Source organism: Parambassis ranga, chromosome 13 (assembly GCF_900634625.1).
Source record: "Parambassis ranga chromosome 13, fParRan2.1, whole genome shotgun sequence".
In the NCBI taxonomy this organism is placed as follows: Eukaryota; Metazoa; Chordata; class Actinopteri; family Ambassidae; genus Parambassis; species Parambassis ranga.
The window spans coordinates 8,872,001-8,893,764 of record NC_041033.1 but is presented as its reverse complement, the minus strand read 5'-3'; the positions used below and the strand labels follow the sequence as shown (position 1 = coordinate 8,893,764).

The window sequence follows — 21,764 nt, the reverse complement described above, 5'->3', positions numbered from 1 at the left end:
TGGAGTGTATGCATCAATAAATCATGATGTATTTGTGTGTTCCTGTGTGGATGTTTGCATCTAAGAAGAGTAGTCCAAACCACCAAGAATACAACAAAATGCTGTGGCAGTAAAGGTCCTCATTAAAGCACACTTTAATGAGAACCTGAGTAACCAGAGCACATTTATGACCTTCGCGCATTTTTAAACTATTGCAAACAACCAAGTGCTCTTCCTACACCATTAAAGCCCATTTAATGTCTTCATTGATCAATGTCACTTTCACATAAGCAGCTTATAATTTATCATTTGCGATAAGTGGATAGAAAACACAGCTTCCCCCTACGGTAGAGGGGAAAAGGTCGCAGATAAAAAGTATTCTTTTTTTATCTTTTAAATAAATAAAGCAGTGCATTTTATATTAATGTTGCAGTGTATGCTAAGGGTCACCGGTTCAAATGAAGATGGAGATTGACTATAACCCAAAACTCATTTGTAAAGAATTTATCTGTGCCATCACCACATTTACTGTACATCAAACGTTTCAGAATGTAGGCCATGCACTGTAACTATTTATTACCATCATGAAGCACCAGATTGGTAAAATGACATTTTAACAACTTAGTTCTAATAGAGTTTTTTTTTTTTTTTTTTTTAAATACTGCCTTGTGGAAGAGTGCTTCAACCAAACTGCCACATTGCATATTTATGTCCGAGTCCATATTAGTAGTTTAAATCTTTATCTTTTAAATCAAAAGTTTTAAGTGCATATATATGTATATAAAACTGGTGTAAAAGAGGAATTAACTTCCACACATAAATCCAAGACAATTAGCCTACCTGAAATTTAGTATTAACTAAAACAATGACCTTGTCGTAATTCCAGGAATGAGGCGGTGGAGAGAGCCGACTACTATTAGACATTCTTGCAAAATCTTGCAATAATTAGCGTATAAATGTTTAAAATTTTAAATCTTAGTGGACCTTCATGGCAAATCTGAAGAGATTCCTTCTGGGTAATCTTGAGACATTGCCTTGACACATAATTGGACAAAAAAAATAACAGCTGCTGATGGAATGTATGGCATTGGTATCAATTTTTGATTTGACTTTCAATTAGATGCAACATAAATGCATTTAAAGTTGATCATTAATCAGACTGATTCGTCATAAAGTAGCACATTAACCTACAAACTGGATCTCACACAGTAGGATGTACAACCAACCACTGAGCAACACAACCATAGTGATGCACACAACAACACGACAGCTTGGTCACTATCTACTATCACTACAGGACCACAGTCACGTGATTTGAAGAAGAGGAAGGTGGAACCTGTCGAACCTTGGCTCCCACCTTGTTCCTTAAGGCGTATGATCTCAGTGTCAGAGCCGAAGCTGTTCCATGCGGTGCAGTTATAGATGGTCTGGAAGTCCGCTGGGACTATGTTGCTCATGGTCAGCGTGGAGATAACTCCTTCCTCCGTGTTGACTGTCTCTACGGTGTAACGCCCAGAAGTTCCAGACTCTAACACCGTTTCCTTCCAGGACCAGGCCTGTGGAAATACATCGGACAAAGAAGCAAAGAGCTAGTATAAACCATGAGAAGACTTTGAGACCTCCTTTACAGCAGGTTGAGTTGTAATTGTTGTAATGGCATGGGCCTGGGCAATATGGTGTTTTACTTGGTGTTCTTCAATTATTCACCTGCTACTGCATGGCATGCTCTTTGTGTTGCTAACAGCACACTTGTCGATGGATAGACAGAATGACCATGGACAGAAGAACCCAGTGCTCTACACTAACACTGACAGATATTTTGGGATGTTTTGTTCTCCTACAGGGCGGTATCAGTGCACTCAGATCAGCTGGTGAAGTGATCCAAAGAAGTCCACTGTACAGATGCAGTGGGTGGGTGAAAGCTGTGTTATGCTTAAAAATGTTGCAGTTAAATCCGTGTTTGTTAACTGCCCATTTGCTGCTGATTCATTTCCGTTTCCATTTCCGTGAGATTTGTAGACTGAGCTAATGCTTGATAGATAATTGCAAACTGTGTGTACTTTAAGCACTTCTCTGCTCATCGCAGTGTTTGCTGGGAGAGCGCAAGTATAACAAAGAGCTACTGCATTATTTTCAATACATCTCATATGAAGAAAGAATGAAAGAAATTTCAATAACACAGATAACTGACGATAAATATAATTAAGCCACATGCATTGCATTGTACATAGAATATAGAAGGTATTGTTTCAATAATGTTCGGCTGTGCTAGAAGAAAGTACTGCATTCGATCAAATAACTGCCTGTCTTATTGATTAGAGAAAGAAAATGGTCTAAGTTGAGGTCCCATCGGTGGGTCCAACTGGAACATAAAATGGACTCTTAGGCCTCAGGCTACAGCAGACTGTTTAAAGAAGAACCACACTGGGCTGTAATATTTGTTTTTGGGTGTAAATGATGTTCAGCAAAATGATGAATTTGAATCGTTTATAAACCAATTCTCAAACACAAATCACCCAACATGTAATGTAAACACCATTATACCTTTTTGAAGGTAATGCATGAGTGTTGGGATGTATTGTCTTATGAGCAAAACACACTAATTACATATATATTTGGAGATAAACAAAAAATGCAACATTCTGCACAACATGAGGAAGTGATTGGCCTCACACATCATGAACCGTCAACACTGCTGCAGAGATGTGGCAAGAGAAACAGAGGAAAACAATAGAAATTAACTACCGTAGGTTTATTTATGCAGCGCTATAATAAATTAACACACTTTTTAATGGATGCTATTGTTCATTGTGTCAGAGTGCATTTGTTTTGTGTGACTGTAGCAAGAATTAAATGATTCATATTTGCTTGTTTTTGACTAAGGGAAGAATTCAGTAAGTGGAGTGACAAAGATTTATACATAACGAAAAAAGCAGGAAGCAGCTCTGACATAAAGACGCCAACCGAGGAGAGAGCTGTGAAAATGAAGCATCATACTGTTACATCACACATTGAAATTTAACTGTAGTTGAAGTGTGAGGTATAGTCTTGTAAATTGGACACAACTTTTTTTCCCCTGCATCAAGGTCTCTAAAGATAGAGATGCTGAGTGGCAGCAAAATGTGACATGCAAACACACAAATATAAACATAGTTGTTGTAATGGTTTATACTGCTAGCTGAGTGTAAACTGTGTGGTCGTAGATGTTGTCTCTTTGCTCTGACTAATACTGACATCTGCATCAAGTTAGAACAGACATGTATCTGCTGGCTACACCCGAGGCCCCACAAATGTACTGTCTGCCCCATCAGATAATATAGCTCATAACATGTTTTTAGGATTAACATTCAAACCCAGCAGCAGTACCTCCACAGGGGCCATTCTCACATAAGCCTGATATTAAGTACGGTGCTAGTTAATGTTGAGGAAATGAGTATAATAAAAATACACGGTATGGCAAGTAGCCGCATGTATATCTAAACACACATGCCCATACACACAAATTAATAACTGTGCAATGTGAGCTTGGAGATTACAGTGTTTGTAGAAGGTCTATGAATCTTAATGGAATCTACTTAGACAACATAAGTATGCATTAAATAGCCCTTTATGGGTTAAACCTATATTGTTATGCCCTAAAACAAAAGACAATGCTAATACAATAACATTCTTCTTATCTTTACTTGTGTGGGCTGTCCATAACAGATGAATACAGTCACATTTCAGGCACCAATCTAAAAAGAGTGGTCTTTATACGCTCTAATTTGCCCTCCTCAGGTATATTTGCAGTCACATTGAAATCAGGAAAATGTGAGATTAGGACAAATTGCCCCAGATGTACTTACAATGCGGTCTGGAGGAGGTGTACTTCGAATGAAGCATTTGATCTGCCCTTTTTCTCCATGTAATGCTTGCTGTGTCTGTGTGCTGGAGATGGTAGGTGGTCCTGGAAAAGAACATCATAAAAAAAGAAGTTAAAAGATGAATCAGAAAAATTGAAACATGAATAATTAAATTCATTTTTAGTTTCAGGTCATATGACAATTCTGCTCAATTGAGTGCTTGCTGGTAGATTATATCCTAAATGTCTCCTGTTCCGAGCAGTAACACCTGAAGTGTGCAGTAATTTGGGGCTCCTGGGCAAGATTGTATTGCACTGAGATATGCCTCATCCCTCAGAACAATCTAGCCAAGGACACCCTGGGACTGAACAAAGGGCATGAGTGGCAGCCTAGACCTCATTCTGGATCAAGAAATTGTTGATTTATGGCTGGCTTGATTTCTCCCACTGAGATAAACGTTGTTCTCTGGAGCGTAATCAGGACTGCACAGATGGAAAGGGAAAATGCCATTGTGGGGAGATAACACACTTGTCGCAGTGTTTCACCTCAATCAATTTGCTTGCAGCAGAGTTGACCCCTGAACCAGTAGGTCTGCACATAAACATTATAAACCCCCAGCTCACCATAAATGCACAAAAACGACTTCTATTTTTTCTATTTTGTCTTATCAATAACCTTCAATAATGTCCTGCGTAATCCAGGTTTCTCCCCCTAAAAATAGGTCTGATTAAACCAAATGGCTTTATTAGTGTTACAAACGACTTAAACAAGGCCGGTTTAATCAACAAGAGCTGCTGGAGGTGTGGGCATCAAGTCAGCATATGTTAAATCTTGGTCAGGCAACAAAATCTTGCCTGACAAGGGCAGCTCGGCCTAAACGACTGGTCTGTTTGCCATCTGGTCTGGAGGCTGCTCACGCCAGGTGACAGCACTAATATGAAGACAAGATGTCACATACAACCCAATTCTGTCATTCTCACGCATTACCCCTTAAGCCATAAAAGATTCACTGTGAGTAAAATTATAGTTACATCAGTGTTAATTTAGAGGAAATGTTGTGAGGAAATATCAGGAGTTAACCAAGGTGGCTGGAAGTCACCGCCTTTTTGTGAACTTTAATCAGAAGCCTCGAGTTCAGTCAGGTTACAGAAATAGAATCCTCTTATCAAATAGCTGATTTATTTTAAGCCCTGTGTGGTCATAACTGTACAAATACACATATGATTGTGTCAGCACTGATGCTCACCTTAACCTTTGACATGTTACATTTAAAACCTGACTTATCACTGCGATGCACCTACAGAAGCCGCACTAGATAACGCTGGTGTCCTTTTTTTGTAATAAAAAAACTGTTTAAAAAGCAGTTAAAATCAAACATTATGCATCTCTTGTGATGGTTAAGGTTAAGAATGTAGGTTTGAGGGGGTGGCAAGTGAGGCATCTTCTTGATTAGTGAGACGACTCACATCCCCGCCGACTTCCCTCAAACTCCTGCTCTCTGCCATCTCTCTGACGATACATAATTGCAGTTTATTACCTGTCTCTTATTAAAATGAATTAGCATTTTAATGAGACTTTGCCAGATGGTGTCTTGGTATGCTACTGGAGGATGCTGGAAGGCTGCTACTGCTGCACATTGAATGCTGTAGACAATTTAAGAAAAATGTGCTGAAAGCTGTTCCCCTTCTTTCACTGGTTTGCCAACATGTGATGAGTGTGTGTGATACAGTATGCCTCGGCACATTTGTGTAAGCGATCTGCATGTACTAAATTGTGATTATAAGATGAAACATAAGTATGTGGTTAGTATGAGCGCCAACTGTCAACACACAGCAAGATCAATTGCTTGCAGGCTGCAAAAAGGCTGGTGGTAGTGGCTGAGGAGGATCTATTCTATGGATCAGAACTGCAAATGAGGAATATAATTAGATAGCTTTATCTCACTGGCTCAGCCTGGGTTGAATGTGTGTGTGTGTGTGTGTGTGTGTGTGTGTGTGTGTGTAAAAGTACGTGTGTGCACGATGTGATCAGAGCACAAGAACATTAGGAGTTGGGGAGGTGGGTGGCACTACAACATCAATGCTAGCAGCAGGGGAGGTAATCAAAATGTTGGGTGCAATGTTTCACTCATTCATTTGAGGAGGTGTTAACTCTGGAGTGGACATTGCAATGTGATTACACAATATCGGTGTGGGAGTCAAAATGCCAGGGCTTACATTTCCATCCTAAACTGAGGCATTGGCTTTCAACAACAGCTTGACATTTCCTCTCTACCTCAGTGCAGCTCTTTTGATTTCCCTGTTTTCTTTGGTGATAACAGAGATCGCAAACAGCTACAGGGCAGCTGGAACAGAGAAAAACTGTCTGAGGTGGTCAATGCTGGCCACAGTTACCTCTGGGAGAAATCAGCTGTGTGTGTTGAAATCAGATTCAGTTATATGTTATATTTGGAATAATTATTTAAACACTGGGCTATAAAGCTAGATCTAAAAAAGATTGGGCAGCTGAGGTAACATCATCTCTAAAAACATATATTAATATAAATATTCTGACAGCTTCAGCACATTAGCCTGCTTTGGCTGAATACATCTTTACAAACAGGAGCCAGACAGTACTTTGTCCTTGTTTTCTTTCCTGCATGCAGCGTGATCTATACCATCTTCACTTCACACTGTGAAACCCATTTAGAGTAATAACTCAGTATCACCGCCACAGGCCACTCATCATTTTCTCTTCTGGCCACAAATAAAGCTTTAACCAAAATTGCAGCTATAATCAGTATTTCCAAACATCATCTTTGCACTATGTGAAGAAAAAAACATCTACATAAAAAAACAGAATCTGGGTCACACTCCTAAAACAGATCATAATTCAACACTGGAGAGCCTCTTGCTTAAAGTATGCACACAACCATACATTTGAAATAAAACACAATACACTTAAATTGATTAGACAACATAAACACATGTTTTTGTGGAGAAGCTAAGTATGTGAGGATGCATAGGATCAAAGGATCTCGTTTGAACTTAATATGTTTCTTGGATTACTTTGATTTTTTACACAACAATAGAAAAAAGTCTAATAACATTATTCTCTGTAATATGTGTCAGTTAAAAAAAGTGAAAGTCAGGTGAAACAAATAAATAAATACATAAATAAATGTTATTTAACACCTACCACACATGGGCAGTTGGCTGCTGTATAATTGGTACATGGTAGTCTATGAGGATTGAATCACTGTTGGAGCGAGCCCCCTACAGGCTGCGGTGTGAACTGCGATATTTAACACTTGGGCCCAAATGGGCTCCATTTTTCAGTCTGGGAGGTTGCTGCTTGGACAAAACCAATATGCAACATTATCATTGCCAATGAGGGCACATTATCTAAACATAGACGATACTGACCATCCAAGTGACTGGGTATTTTCTGATTAAAAGACACTGTCTGGTTTGATGTCCTATTTATAAACACAGAAGAACGCTTGTCATCAGTCAGAAACAGGATATAATAACAACAACCTGCTGATCCCAGCAATGTGCAGGAGAGCTGATCTAATTAGCACTGTTAAGCAGAGTATAGAATTTATCACAGTACTAGAAAGAAATCTCAAATAGTTCTATCAGTTACTTGCTAAGAAGCAGGGTGTAGCCACCCTGTGTATAATAAACACAATGAAACACAACCACTCAACATTGTAATTTAAGTAAATATTTCAAAATAAAAATGTTACTTTCCACTCTCTTAACTGGTATTTTGAATATGATTATGTCTTCTGTTCACCTTCTTTTCACTTCATTGAACGTCCAGATTTTTCACTTGCTCTGCCCTCCCTGATACATACAGTAAAAAGATCCCCTAGAGCCGTTGACCTTAACACTAAATGATCCACCCTGGTAGTAAAACCTCACCACACAAGCTGTACTGCAGCTTTTAAACTATGGGGAGAGAATATATTAAAGATATTTTTCACATATAAATAATATTGCCTAAGCAGTGTGTGTGTGTGTTAGAGGTACACATAAGGGAAAAGTTCAAAGTCTTCAAAAACTCTTGCAGATCGTATCATCTCACCATGCTTAAATATAGCCGGTCAGATAAAATGTGCTACATCTTAAATGCAGTTTTCTCCTTCATTAATTTGCACTTTTCTTTCATATACGGTGTCACTGGCAGTTTAAAGAAGGCTGGAATGCTAATTAACTAGGCACAAAAAGACTGTCTAAAAAAGAAACGACAGAAAAAAAAAAGATCTGTAACAACCCAGTGCTCTGTGGAAGCACCCCCCCACCTCCCCCACCTTACTGTGGTAATGGGTTTTCTCTCCCTAGGCTGTCCAAGTACTGTATGTGTGTCATTATACATACTACTTTGCCCAGAGACACACAAACACAAATGGAGGTCTGCTCTCACAGATGGATAGATTAATTAGTATGTATTGCGTGTATATACGGTCCTTAAGTTAAAAGCTAAACCCTTTCAAGCATGTCAGATAACTTCTCTTATTTTAACTGCTGTGGGACGGCGGCAGGAATAAAATAAAAAAAAAAACATGCATATATATTGTACATTGTATAAATAATAACACGCATGGAAGTGCACGGCGGCCCTCCTCTGTAGGTGCAGCCACAGGATGGTCGCATATAAATTGTAGAGAAGCTTCCTGTTCGGAAAATATTTGACTAGAGTAAGCAATATGTATCCATTAGTGACTTAAACACAAACTGCCTCCCCTGCTAGCTGTTTGATTATAATTAAATTACATTCGTCCCCAGGGAAAGAGAAATCCTCATGTCTATGCGGCGTGCCACAGTGGGAGCCAGTGACACAAAACGACACGGGGAGAAAGAGACAGAGGGAATGACAAATTATAAACACATGTAATTTAAATGATGGTATTAAGGAATGAGGAGATCACTGCAGGGTAAACAAATAGCAAAGAAACACTCCAATGTGCAGCAGCAGCAGACACTGACGCACCAGAATGTGCACCAGAACAACAACAACAACGAACTCGCTTATTCGTCATGCTAGTGATTTTCAGTGAATCAGCTGAGCCCCGCTGTCTGTCAGTGATGTTGGGCTTACAGCCTGATGAGCGGTGAGGGCCGCCCCTGTTCATCTGCGGATGAGACTGTGGTATAGGACAATCAATGACTCTCGGGAGAGAGCTCCCACACATGCCACCACTTCAACCACAGTGTTTGCACTTTCACAAGTTTGACAATCCGATTCGCCTCGAGGTGCGGCTAAGAAATGACTCAAGATTCCTCATGCGGTTTGGAAAAAGAAAGAAAGAAATGAATTTAAATTTTTCAGAAGGGTAAAAAGGAAAAGAGGGCTTTGAATGTCCTTTGCTGCATGTTTCTCTGAGTGCTCTGAGTTGTGTTATAATCTTTATTAAAGCAATCCATCTTCTTTCTCTCATGGCGTCATTTTCAAAAACAACACAATCTCCATAGTTACATGAGCAGAAAAGAAATGCATCAAAATAAACTGGTACATTAGATACAGTCATATTAAGGCTAAAGAAAGGATGCCAGTATGGGCTGCTATCAAAAGAATGGGAGACAATAGAATTAGTCATGAATTTGCTGCTTCTGCCTTGATTTCAGTTGAATTTCTGGCTGAGACTGAGTGGGCTCAGCGCAGTTCATAGAAAGTCATGGTTCTGATCTTGTGCTGGAGGGAATGCTGGTATCCCATTCCCTCTGATATGCAAAGTTAGCGTCTGGATTTTGAAAAGAAAATCTTTAAAAACACTGTTCACTACTTGATGTATCTACATCCCTAAATCAGGAGCAGTGTTGCTTACAGGCAAACTCCTTTGTTAGCTTTCAGAATGTGCACTGATATACTGTGAGCATTAACTGGGTGCCACGCTGCCAGCATTGTAAACCTTTTCTGTCCCTTTTGTTTTCAATTTGGCACAGGTTCCTTCTATATGGACGCAGAGAAAATAGGAAACATGTAAATCCCACAACTGAGAACCTCTGCCACACCGAAGCATGCTCCGTGAATATCAAGCACTGATAATGAAGTCATTTGTTTGAGAGTTGCCAGGTCTCCCACCAAGGCTGGTATTCATTAGTCAGTCAGAGCCTCAGAAAAGGCAGCTTCCCTGTGACTCATGCAGAATATAATTAGCATTTAAGTACATTTCACCTGTTTATGGAATGTACCACCAAATCTTGAAAAGGCTATGTCTATATTTATTTATTTGAGGGCGTCACGATGATCAAATGGTGTTATGTTTGTTAGGAAAATTAATTCACATGCCTTTTGTACCACGTTGCTGCCCTGTGTGTTTTGCTCCTCTGCCTGTCTGGTAAAATGAACCGTGTCACCAAGAAAATGATTAAATAAATGAAAAATACAGCAGTACATTCTGTTGGAAGGTCTATAAATGTACAAATGGAGGGCTTGTATGTAAACTACAGATAACTGGCACCTGTGACAAATTGCTTTCTTCTTCCCAGTGCTGACCCCAGACCTCAAGCTTCATGCATGCATGTGTGTGTCTCTGACAGCTTTACAGGAGAGCATCAGGACGGTTTGTGTCAACAAAAACAGTAAGAAAGTAACATAATGATACAGCTTACCGTTGACAGTCAGAGAAACCTCTTTCTCCCCTGCTCCAACACGAGGGACCACCGCACGACAAACATATTTCCCAGCGTCCTCCTGCCTCACAGACTTCAGTGTCAGAAGGTTCTCGTTGCTAAGAACCTGCGGCAAAAAAGTCAAAGATCATCAAATGCAATGACCGCAAAAGCACCTTTGCATTTATGATGGGCAACAAGGCAGCGCTAAGAGAAAAAACCAAGGCAGCACACAGACCATTTAATACCTTAAAGGGCACCTCTTCTCAATTATTAAAATCCAATTTAGGGTCTGAGCTCGGCGGAGTTAAGGCTTTGGCCTTTGATGTTGACAAAAGGAAAGGTGAAATGAGTCTGTGGCTCAAACCAAAAGATCGCATGTGAGAGTCGGTCACCAAGAGGCTGGCACAATAATGGCTTTTAGGTATAATGGACTATCAAACCACATGGCTATGATACAGGCCATGGACGTTTGGAACATCATCTACTAATCTGATTGGTGTCAGAATCATGTCTGAATGAGCACCCTGATCAGAACTGGAACTTTTACTTTGAACCTGGCACAAGTCTGACCTGCATGCATTAACCCCCCGACAGTCACAAGGTAAAATCCATGCAGGTAGAAATATGGGAGGAGATGCAAGAGGCTCAGAACAACTTAAAATATCACATATCAGGCCAACACAGTACCACATGTACCACAGCCTGGCACTGTAACACAAAGGTGATCTATGACTGAATTTTTAGAACAGACAGATGAAGCCAGCAATGTTTTGTATCTAATGTCTGAAAGCGGCTAAAAGAAAGTCTCACACGGCTTTAAAATATGTATGGGATGTGATTGTATTCTGTACAAAGCTCATTCAGTGCAAACCAATATACTCACCACTCCAGATCCCCTTTTCATCCACACTATGGTTAGAGAGGGATTTCCTGTCCAAGCACAGTTGAACACGGCATCAGATCCAAGGTCGACCTGCAAGGACTGAGGTTCTGCAGCCATGCGAGGACCAACTATCGAAAGAAACATAATTGTCTATGATACATCCATAACTAAGTATCGTGGCTCCAGCTTTTGAAACTCTGTGAAAAGGATGGCAAACATCATCAACCTTGCATTAGGCAGATATTATGGAATCACTTAAGGAGGCACTCACAATACACATCAACGTTCCGGCTGATGTTGGTGCTGCCAAGAGGGTTTGTAACCTCACAGGAAACTGGTTCTGTAAAGAAGGAATGGTCCACAATAACCTCATAGGTGTCTCCAGAGACCTCCTTGATTATACTCCCTCCTTTGGCCCACCTGGTGTGAGGATTAGAATGTAGCACAAAGAAGAGATGGAGAAAAATGAAGGAGAAGGGGAAAAGGCGTTAAGACGGGTTTTCACACCTCCTTATGTCAATAGTGTTCCTTTGTGTGAATAAATCATCATTCTGGGGCAGGTTTTCTTTGCTGGCTTCAGCATATTTTTTGTGGCAGCCCTCCATGCTGTGACAAGCTCCCTGGCAACTCAGAGCAGACAGCACGTTCCTCATTACGCCAGACAGAGAGTGCAGCACAGAGTGCCAGCTAAGAAAAACAAATCACAGAATGACAAATGGGTAGCTCCTCCACCTTTGAAGACATTGCTTGACACATACTGTATTAAACACAACAGCTGACAGTAATAAATTGACATGGGATCACATAAAAAACATCTGTTTGTGTTGTGTGAATGATAGCTTTTCTGCCGGGGAAACAGACACTCCCCGCGCGTTTAGGTGAGACTTTTATGATGTCACGGGCAGCGGCGTCTCACTCCGCATGGCGTGGATGGCTCTCTGCTGCTTCAACAGACAGGGCCCATTTATAAAGATGAAGCAAAGGTATCTGCGGGTGCGTTAGGTCTCTTTGGAAAATTTAGACGGTGCTGTGGGACACACAATGCATCATGCAAGCTGATATTCTCTGCAATAGATATGTGGCTGCATGCTGATGTGGCAAATGAAAACAATGACGGCGGAACCTGTCTCCGTTTTATATTCCTGCCAGGACGGAGAGGAGTTTTCATGGGATAGGGAACTCATTTGTTTTCCATGACTAAGCCGGCCCCATGCTTGACTGAAACGCTATCATTTAAATGAGAACAGATTACCTCATTCAATCAGTAAGTGAAGTGAAGCAGAATTCTAATTGGGCTTCATGGGATTTTTTTTTTTTAAATAGTAGATCTTTTCATAGCTGTGTTCTTGTGTGACAAGGATACAGCTGAGAGCTCCGCAACACCTGTGTTTCCAAAAATGTTGAATTTAGGGCAGACAGGTGTTTTTTTTCCCCCCACATAATGTCTGAATGAGTAGTAGGAGTGGAGCTCTAAACACTGGATAACTCAGGGAGAAATTACACATTTTATATCTGCTGAAGACTTGTTATTTGAGTAGCAGAATATTCTCCAAATATTAGCACATGCAGTACAAATACATGTAGATGCTACATACTGACAGATTAAAAGAACATGAAAACCAATATGTTAATGATGATGAGATGTTCATAACACTGTGTCTCTGAATATGAATACCATTAGGAATATTTTCAGCTGCTGTTCATATGACTGTGATGATAAAGATGATGATCATCAGTAAGTTATTAATTACACAGTTGCGGTAATCACAACGAAGACAATAATGACGATGATTAGGATGACGGTATAGGAGGATGTTGATGACGATAGTAATGACAAAGAAGATCGTGATGATGATGATGATGATGGGAATGCAAACTGTTGATGAGTTTAACAGTTTACTCTTGCTCTCAGAAACACTGAATAAATGAATTTTGTAACTTTGCGTCAAAGTGATCAGAAAATCATAAGATCATCAGATGAGCCTAAAAGATCCACAACTGCTAACCTGGAAATCATTAGCAATTACATACATTAACATGTTGGCTAGCCATCATGCATTTTTTTTGTATATGTAGTTTAATGACTTTTGCAATCCTTCAATGTGACAATTTTTATTTCTTTCACTTGTTCTCTGTCTGTCCTGTCTTTGTGTGTTGTGAGTCAATGGATGCAAAACACACTTCTAAAAACAATCTGGATACAATCTGGATGTGTCAAAAAAACAGATTTAGGCTGGCAGGCAGAAAAAGACCTAAGAGTATGTCAGTGTTTCCACCTACATTTTACCAGCTCATACAGTACTACAGGAGTCGTTATGGGGTAAGCACAGATGTTCAGGCAGCCGGCTGCTCCCGATCGGTGCTTGCGGCTGCCAGGTTTGGAAGCCCTTGACAGTGTTAGAGGGAGCAGAGACAGAATGCCGTCGTCCACAGGGGAGCATGGGAGCTCTGTTGGTGTGCTGGGCCTTGTCCAAGACTCATGTCTAAACATAGCCGGCCCAGGGTAACACAAACACCTGCATTCCCTTTGGGAGGTTAGAAGGGCCAGAGCAAAGCTTACTCAATAGCTGACTCACTTTACACTCCTGTATCCTACTCAGGGATTTGATTCAGACAAAGGGTGTGAATCCTGTGTGCCGTCTCTGTGTGTGCACACACACACATCGGGGTAATGTGTGTGTTTATCCATGGGTCTGTAAGCTAACACTGTTATACAGATAAAAGGTCTGCCGTTAATGGATGCAGAGGATGAAAGTGATGATGATGATGATGATGATGGGGTGGGGGTTGTATTTGCTGAATGTGATTAAGGCAATAAAGCAGTAACAATTAAATTAGACAGGTATCTGTGCCATCAGCATCGAGTCTCACAGTAAATCAGGCCCTACAGTTATTATCAGCATGGTTAAGCACAGCACAGAGCCGTACTATTCTGCCATTCCATGCATACTGAAAGTGATGACTACTCTCTGTGGAATATAAATATGCAGGTTTAGATATTGCATGCAGCCATTTTGTCATGGACATAAATTGCAGAGCTATTTTATGATCTCGAAAAGAAATTGAAGTAAGTTGTACAAATGATTTCTTGGATGCATGTCTGTGATGTGGACGTCAACACTTAAAAGTTACGGATAAGTGTGAAAAAGTTTGAATTTCTTAGCATTTTACATTCCAGTGTCACGCTGATCTTTTCGGTGCTATTAACAACCTAACAGTTCGTGATCATAATCCCATGTGGATATGTGAATGAGCAGCTAGGGATACACCAGATGCTCACTTCTCGTCTTGGATCTACTTTAAGGAACATTATATACACACATTAGTTCATACGCATCTACTGAAAAAGTCCACGTTGACCAATTTCTCCTTACAGATTAAATTATATTATCTCAAAGTAAGTTCATACAGATGTGAGTAATGACAGCCTCTCTTCAAAGTCAGCCATCCACAGCTTATGCACAGTTGGTGTATTTGTAACTGTTGGTCACGCTGTCTTTACACAACAAATTGAAGGGTGCTAGTGTCCGCCCACTGATGACAAAATTTAGTCATGCAGACCCTTGTGGACCCTTGCGTACTTGTGAATGTGGAAAGTTTGATCATTGCAGTTCAAAGTCTCACTTTGATGTGAATGCTGAATGCAGAAAGTAAGTACATTATTTATTTTTACTGGGTTTTAACCTTTTATGGACATTCATTTTCTCTCACATTCACAAGTGATTTTCAAGCATGAAGTTGCCATGGAATTGTAGTCATGTCCAAAAAAACAGATGTTAGCATGTGGCGAAACACATCAGTTTACTTCCTACCACCAAAGAATGGAGATATGGTGATTGTAGTGTTATTCAAAAGCAAACAATCAAACTGTAGCAGCACCAAACATGGGGAGGACTGTGTTGTTTGTTGCAGAGTCATGCAAACGAAAGGGCTTTGTTGTCGCTGTGTGTGCATGGTTGTATGTGCAGATGAGGGACCTGATTTGCTTTGTTTGTTATTCTTTCTCTTCTCTCTGGTGGATTCATGTTTGGATCTGAGAAAACCCTCTGTGACTTCATCAGATGGTGGGAGAGTGGTTGTGATGTTTGCCAGTTATCCCTCCTACCAGCATATAAACAGTAATGAAGATGTTCCAACCCACTTGTCTTTCCCTCCTAGAGTGTGTCCTGATTCCCTTAGCGCTGACTGAAACACATGCCTATTACTCTTTTATTTTCTTCACCATTGTTAGCATCACTTTCATCTTCCCTCTCAACCCTTTCACCTCTAAACAAAGTCCTCTTCTTCCCTCTTTTCTTTCCCTTTTATAATCCGGCAAATGTTCAGGCATCTGTATAGGACCATGTCTGATTTTTACGTTTTAACTCTGATTTATGGACTCAGCCAATCACAAAGGAGCCATAGTAGCAGCCACCATCCCTTTGACTAGTGCCTGCAGTATCTTGGGTCTGTGTCTCAAGTGTCCATTGAATCGGAGGATGGCAAAGTGGCGCAGTGCATATTGGGAATGGATGGCTCTCTTGGGAATGGAAAAGAGGCCATCCGTCTAAGAACTACTCTGTCCTTGTGCTGTATCTGATCTGGGGTAGACAGAGTGTATTAGTACTGAATAATGGCCCCACACTGCTTGACCAGCTTCCTGCTCTCCTCTGTGATATTGCTCTCTAGAGGGGGAATTTGTGGGGGCCTCTCCCAAGTCGAAGACTCTCAGCTAAGGCATTATGAGGGCCGAAAATCCCCTGTCCACCATACTCTGAACACCAATGGTGCATGTGAGACCTGCAGATAAATCTAAATAGGAGACAGTAGAACTGGTAAAAGAATATAATCTTGAAGTATCCGAAAGTTATTAGTCTGGCTAATCCTGCAGTGGATTGTGTCAATAACAGAGAGCCAGGCAGCTGAGAGACGGTGACAGAGAAAAGAGAGATGAGGTGAAAAAAATAAATCAGAGAGTAGGAAATTGTCTCTTTTTAGCATCAACCTCTGACCACTTTTTATTTGTAGTTTGAAAAACTAAAATAAAAAGTCATCTCAACTTCCATTGAATTTTAGCTCTTGATACCCCGGGGAGGAGTTTGATTCTAGCATTGATCCAGTCTCATAACAATAGAGGTGAAATCCCTTTGCAGGTGAAACAGATGTTCTGTCTCTGCAGAGCACCTACACAATCAAATACAAACCTTGTTTTCCACAGTTTCACTGCCCCTTCCTCCCCCTTTTCTTTTTCAAAAGGGCAGGATCCATCAAAAAAAAGGCAACATCTGTATTTTTGCCACCTGTGAGTGTGTTGTACATCCATTTCATTTCCCAGTACCATTACTGCCAGATTCAGAGCCAGCCAATTCTCTTTGCTATCGATCTAATTCCATTTATTTGTTATTTATTTTTTTTTCCCAGTTTATAAAAACCTCCCACACAGAAAACCACCTCTTGACAAATCGCTTGTGTATGGCACTGTTAGAGGGTCAAACAGGAACTCCTGAGAATAATTAATGTCCATTTTTTATTGTTAATGGTGATGACAGATGTGAGATGTACAAAACTTCAGCTTTAAAATGTGCCAAACAGACTAAATGAGAACTCTCACAGAACAATGTTGAACTTGTTTATTTTGTTGTGTCTTTCACTGTTTTTGATCTAACCGAATAAACAGCTCGCCATATGTGCTGTTTATGAGAGGTTATCAGGGACACTGAAAAGTGTTTGGCCCCTCTTACTGTCCATATGTTTTATTTTGACTTATTTGTTTTACATAATGACTAACAAAAAGAACAGTATTGAATAGAATCTGGACTTTTGGTTATTTCTCTTATAAACAGTGTTATACCTGCAGACATGCACAAACAGTATTCACCCGTCTGATCAGGTTTAGTTATGACACTGAAAAGGACAGTAGATTTATCAATAGGTGAAACCTATTGACTTTACTTAGCATGGTTTTACTTCAGGTTAAATAAACAGAATTGGATTTTTTCTAACAACCTTCACATAACTGAGCTGAAAACATCTTCTCAAAAACTACCACCTTACTGAACAGGAAAAATAACAGTAAATGGGACCCACTTATGTTGTCTGAGGGAACTTGTAAGTAATTTTCAGCAGCTGTACAGCTACAGAATGTCTGTGTTCTTCTTCTGACAAACATATAATTTCTCCAATATATAATCTTTTTAGCTATTTCTTATTTATCAAGAAGCATTAACGGCTATAAACACAAAAGTATATCTTTGTCAATCATGTCAATTCACTGTAGGGCTGTGGTCTTTATTGCTCTCCAATTTTGGGTATGTGCAGTTTTATCCAGACTTTACCTCAAAATGCAGCATTGCCGCTTTTGTTAATTCTGACTTAAGCTCACCCTCTTTTATTTATATTTTAAACTTCCATGGAGTGAGTTTCTTTGTCATGCACCTCACTACACATTGCTTCACTTGTAAAAATCCCCCTTTTGAAATAAGTGAGTCATTTCAAACTAACACTTGCATGGAGTTAAATTCAAACCCTGCTGCAGCTCCCTGCTGGGATCTGTCTTTCTGCACAATCTCTTGACATCTTCATCAGATGTCATGCACATTATATTTTCAGCTTTCCTCCAACACATCGATGGACATTTAAAGTTCAAGGGAAATGATACGATCACAAAGCAAACAGCTTTGTTACAAACCCCTGTATTGCTTTGTTGCAGCCCAGTGGAACATGACATGGTTTCCCAAATGATTTTTTTTTTTGTTCTGAGGTGTTTTTTCATTAAAATCTTAGGCTTGAGCTTGACAGTGTTTCTTCTTTCTTTTTGTCTCTTCCTTTCAGTGTGTGGGCAGATATAAGGGGTGTCATGACAGCATAAGAAGGTGTCTGACAATGATTAATGCTATCAATAATGAAGTGTTATTTGACTAAAGATGAATAATCCATGACCAACATCAATCAGATGAGACCCCATATTTTAAGTTAATTGCACCTTCCTTACTTTCTCTCGTAAGTTAAATCCGGCGTCACTAAAAAAATGACAGTACAGATCGAGTTTTGAAGCCAAATTTACATTTTCCACATCCATGCAACAGCTGCCAGTGAGCGGGTATGCAGACACGCAGACACGGTGACAAAATCCTGCAACTGAAACAACCATTGTATACGCAGCTACGTGTGCCCTCCAGTGATTGTGTGAAATAATGCAAGGTCATGTACCACCGCAGTAGCCAGGAAAATTGTGTTTAAGGCCATGAAAGGTCTGTTTTTACACACACAGTTTTGATGATTAAACCATCCAACACACATTTTGACTATTGCACCCAAACCCACTTATATTTGATTTTGGAGATATCAACAATTGACCCATTCTGCCTTGAAGATTGAATCTTTCATGTTGTGTGTACATTCGTGACTTGTTTATAGAACCTCTAGCAACACTTTTTTTTATGATCTCACCTGTATAGCGTGACAGGGGGGTTGGCTTTTGCGGAGCAGTGGAATTTCACAAGGTTGCCCTCCAGAACAGGCTGAGGCTCCACTGAGAGATTGACAAGAGGGAGATCTGCAAAGAACAACATAGAGACACAAAGAGAGGCAATTACAGCACACACAGCCTCCTCAAACACGCTGCAGTGAACTGTAAACCTGAGAGAAACACTTTGTTGTTGACATGGATGATACACACACACATACACACATGTATATAAAAGATTTTGCAGGGGGAGCCAATATAGACGTCTTGTAAAAAGCACAAAAAAACTGCAATCATACAAGAAAAAAAAGCTACACATACAAAATAAATGTTATTCAGGGGATCCACATTTGCCAAAAAGTGTTTTGTTTTCTGACCCAAAAATGATTTGGCAGCCTTTTATGTGGCAGCACCCCACAAATTGTAGGTAAATATGCTCTACTTAAAACCACTAGGTGAAAGTCTTTTTTGTTCAGATTATCTTACAATAGTGCTCAGAACAGTTGTGACAACTTATCACAGTTTGTGGCAGCATTTTCTCCCAAATAATGGGCAATTATTCCTGAATAATTCAATGCCCTATCTTAATATTCCTGCCACCCACCAGGAGTCTAGACCCAGTTGTTGAATAAACACTGTGGTGTATTTCACAGGTGTGGGGAGTAGAGTGCTATTTTTACTCTCATATATTCATTAGCAATGTTATAAGGAGCAAATCAAAGGAAAACTTGACTTGATAATGAGTTTCAGTAAATGGCAATTTGCAAACAGTGAACGGTCCATAGTGCAATCCACTGCAATTAAAACAATGAACACAACCTTACTGATACAGAATAATTAAAACAGTTCTTACAATTGAGATTATGCAAATTCAATAAACAACTTAATTCATCCTAATTGACAAAGGTGGGGTTCTTTTTGAAGATACGTGTTTATTTCCATATCAAACCTGCCCCATGTGAAACAAACAGCTATTTACCTAACACACTCAAAGAAGGAATTTTAAGTAGGTAAAGCGATTTGTCAGCGTTCATGTTTTTTTAATGTTTTTTTTTGTATTTGTTCAGAGCCTCAAACACAACAACTGACCTAAAGATAATTATTACTGTAAGCATAGTTTTATTGTCAGACATTAAAGTGAGGCATACTCTGTATATCTTTTAACGAAGAGCAAAGAAAAATAAATGTTGGATAACATGCCGTGTTACACAGGAGCACATTTTCCTGCTTTAGTTACCAGTGGCGTACTGGTAAGTCATCTTGGAATGAAAATTAGTCCCAGAGGTGCTGAGTTTGATGGTGGTGCAGCCATCTGTTTCAAAGGTATGAGTTTAGTATAACGCACTAACCAGGAATTGTGTTTGGATGTGGATGAAGAGCAGAGTGGTGGGCACAGAGATCCACACAGAATTAAAGGAGCACACAAACAACATTGTAATGAAGCCAAATAACTCTGTGTATAGTTATGGAGTGTGAGCATGTGCGTGCATGTGGGCATGAAGTGTAGGCAAACTGTTTTTTTACCCTGTGGCTGTGCAGATGCTCAAGGCTGGCTCAGCTGCCATAAAAACCCCAGAGAGGGGGGAGGTGGTCCAGGTGCCACATCCCTACCCACTCACACACCATATCGTCCCCTCGTCCCCCCACCATCAGCAGACTTATTTCCTTCCAGGACGATTGCTCCCTCACCAACCGGCTCTACCACCTTCAAATCCACGAGCTCCACCTGTGCCAGTTCTCCCCAGGCCAGTAGAGAAAACAACAACATCGACTGAAGGCCACAGTCGACCGGCACTTTTCCCCAGGTACACAGCAGCGAATTGCATGTGTCTGCATGTGTGAGGAGTTTTGTGTGCATAATGAAGTGATGCAAGGATGTGTGTCACAATAAAAACAGGAAACCTATCTAAGCCCTGAGCTACGGTTTTTAGCTGCCCAGTAGGTATTTTTAGCATTAGCGAGCGGTTAATTGCGTGGACAGAAATGTGGGCAGAGGGAACCTCAGGGGCAAAATGACAGATGTGGCAGTGGTAGAGGTGGTAATAAAATTCAGCACAAATCTGCAGGAGTGAAAAGAGTAGCAGACATAAAAAGAAATGGAGGGAGATCTGGAGGTGGTGTCTGTGCTAATAGACACAGTAGTGTAGAAGCTAATTCTAAACTATTTTATATACTGTACTTTCTAACCATGCCAACCTGTTTTTTTTAATTACTGCCAAAGAAACATCTAAGGACACAAATACTCATTACTGTCAATCTGGCTACAAATTAATGTTCTTTTCAAAAGTTTGAACTGACCCTTCGTCAGAAAGGCCCCCCCAGCTTCTCGCAGCAAGATGTAATGTCAAGATGACTTCTACATCCATAAGTAAGATGAGCAATTTGTTGGATAGTTTTATGTCCCCAAACTACAAGCCGAGACAGCCATGGGAGCAACAAGCTGTCAAGAGTCTGTCAGCACCAACCCGGGGTGTGAATTAGGGGCTGTAACTCCTCTAACCTTTGACCCTTTAGACGACAGGCATCTCCTTAACAAAGAAGTCCATTTGCTACTTTGATTTATAAATGCATGAGCGAGTGCATTTGAGGCATCATGCGACGACACATCAATATGCAAGACTGTTAATTCTTAACATTCGTCAAGAGAGTAGCAGTGAGGGCGAAAGCGGGCAGGCGGGGGATGGGATGGATGGAGGAAAAGGAGGATAGTAGGACTGATCGGAGTTTCAGTGGAAACAACAGGATGAAATGGGGAGGGTGGTGTATAGTTGGCCGACAGCTTTTGATCAGTTAGTTCAAAGTGGAGACCAGATGGTGTTTTGGAACAAATTTTCCAACTTCTCTGTTTTCTCTAGATAGTGCCAGCATAAATTGTTTTTTTTCCTTTTCTTAAAGCTCAATTTCCAAAACTCTCTGGGTCACTGTAGACAGCTGTTCTCCAGCAGGACGGGCCTCAGACTCCAGCAGTATCTGATGCTGTTTGTGGGCCATGCGCTTGTGGCTTATAGCCTTAG

At 40.4% G+C, this 21,764-nt stretch overlaps 1 protein-coding gene across 1 annotated transcript in view; it reads right to left on the bottom strand.

Annotated features, from left to right (window-relative positions):
• The window catches only part of kirrel3b (kirre like nephrin family adhesion molecule 3b), a 53,905-nt gene that overhangs the window by 5,896 nt on the left and 26,245 nt on the right, over nucleotides 1–21,764 (bottom strand). Inside the window, exons 5-10 of the mRNA XM_028419685.1 lie at nucleotides 18,735–18,840; nucleotides 11,578–11,726; nucleotides 11,307–11,434; nucleotides 10,421–10,547; nucleotides 3,825–3,925; nucleotides 1,325–1,535 (exon numbers count right to left, since the gene is read on the bottom strand). Of these exons, the coding sequence (XP_028275486.1) occupies nucleotides 1,325–1,535; nucleotides 3,825–3,925; nucleotides 10,421–10,547; nucleotides 11,307–11,434; nucleotides 11,578–11,726; nucleotides 18,735–18,840 (822 nt within the window). The remainder of the gene's footprint in view (nucleotides 1–1,324; nucleotides 1,536–3,824; nucleotides 3,926–10,420; nucleotides 10,548–11,306; nucleotides 11,435–11,577; nucleotides 11,727–18,734; nucleotides 18,841–21,764) is intronic.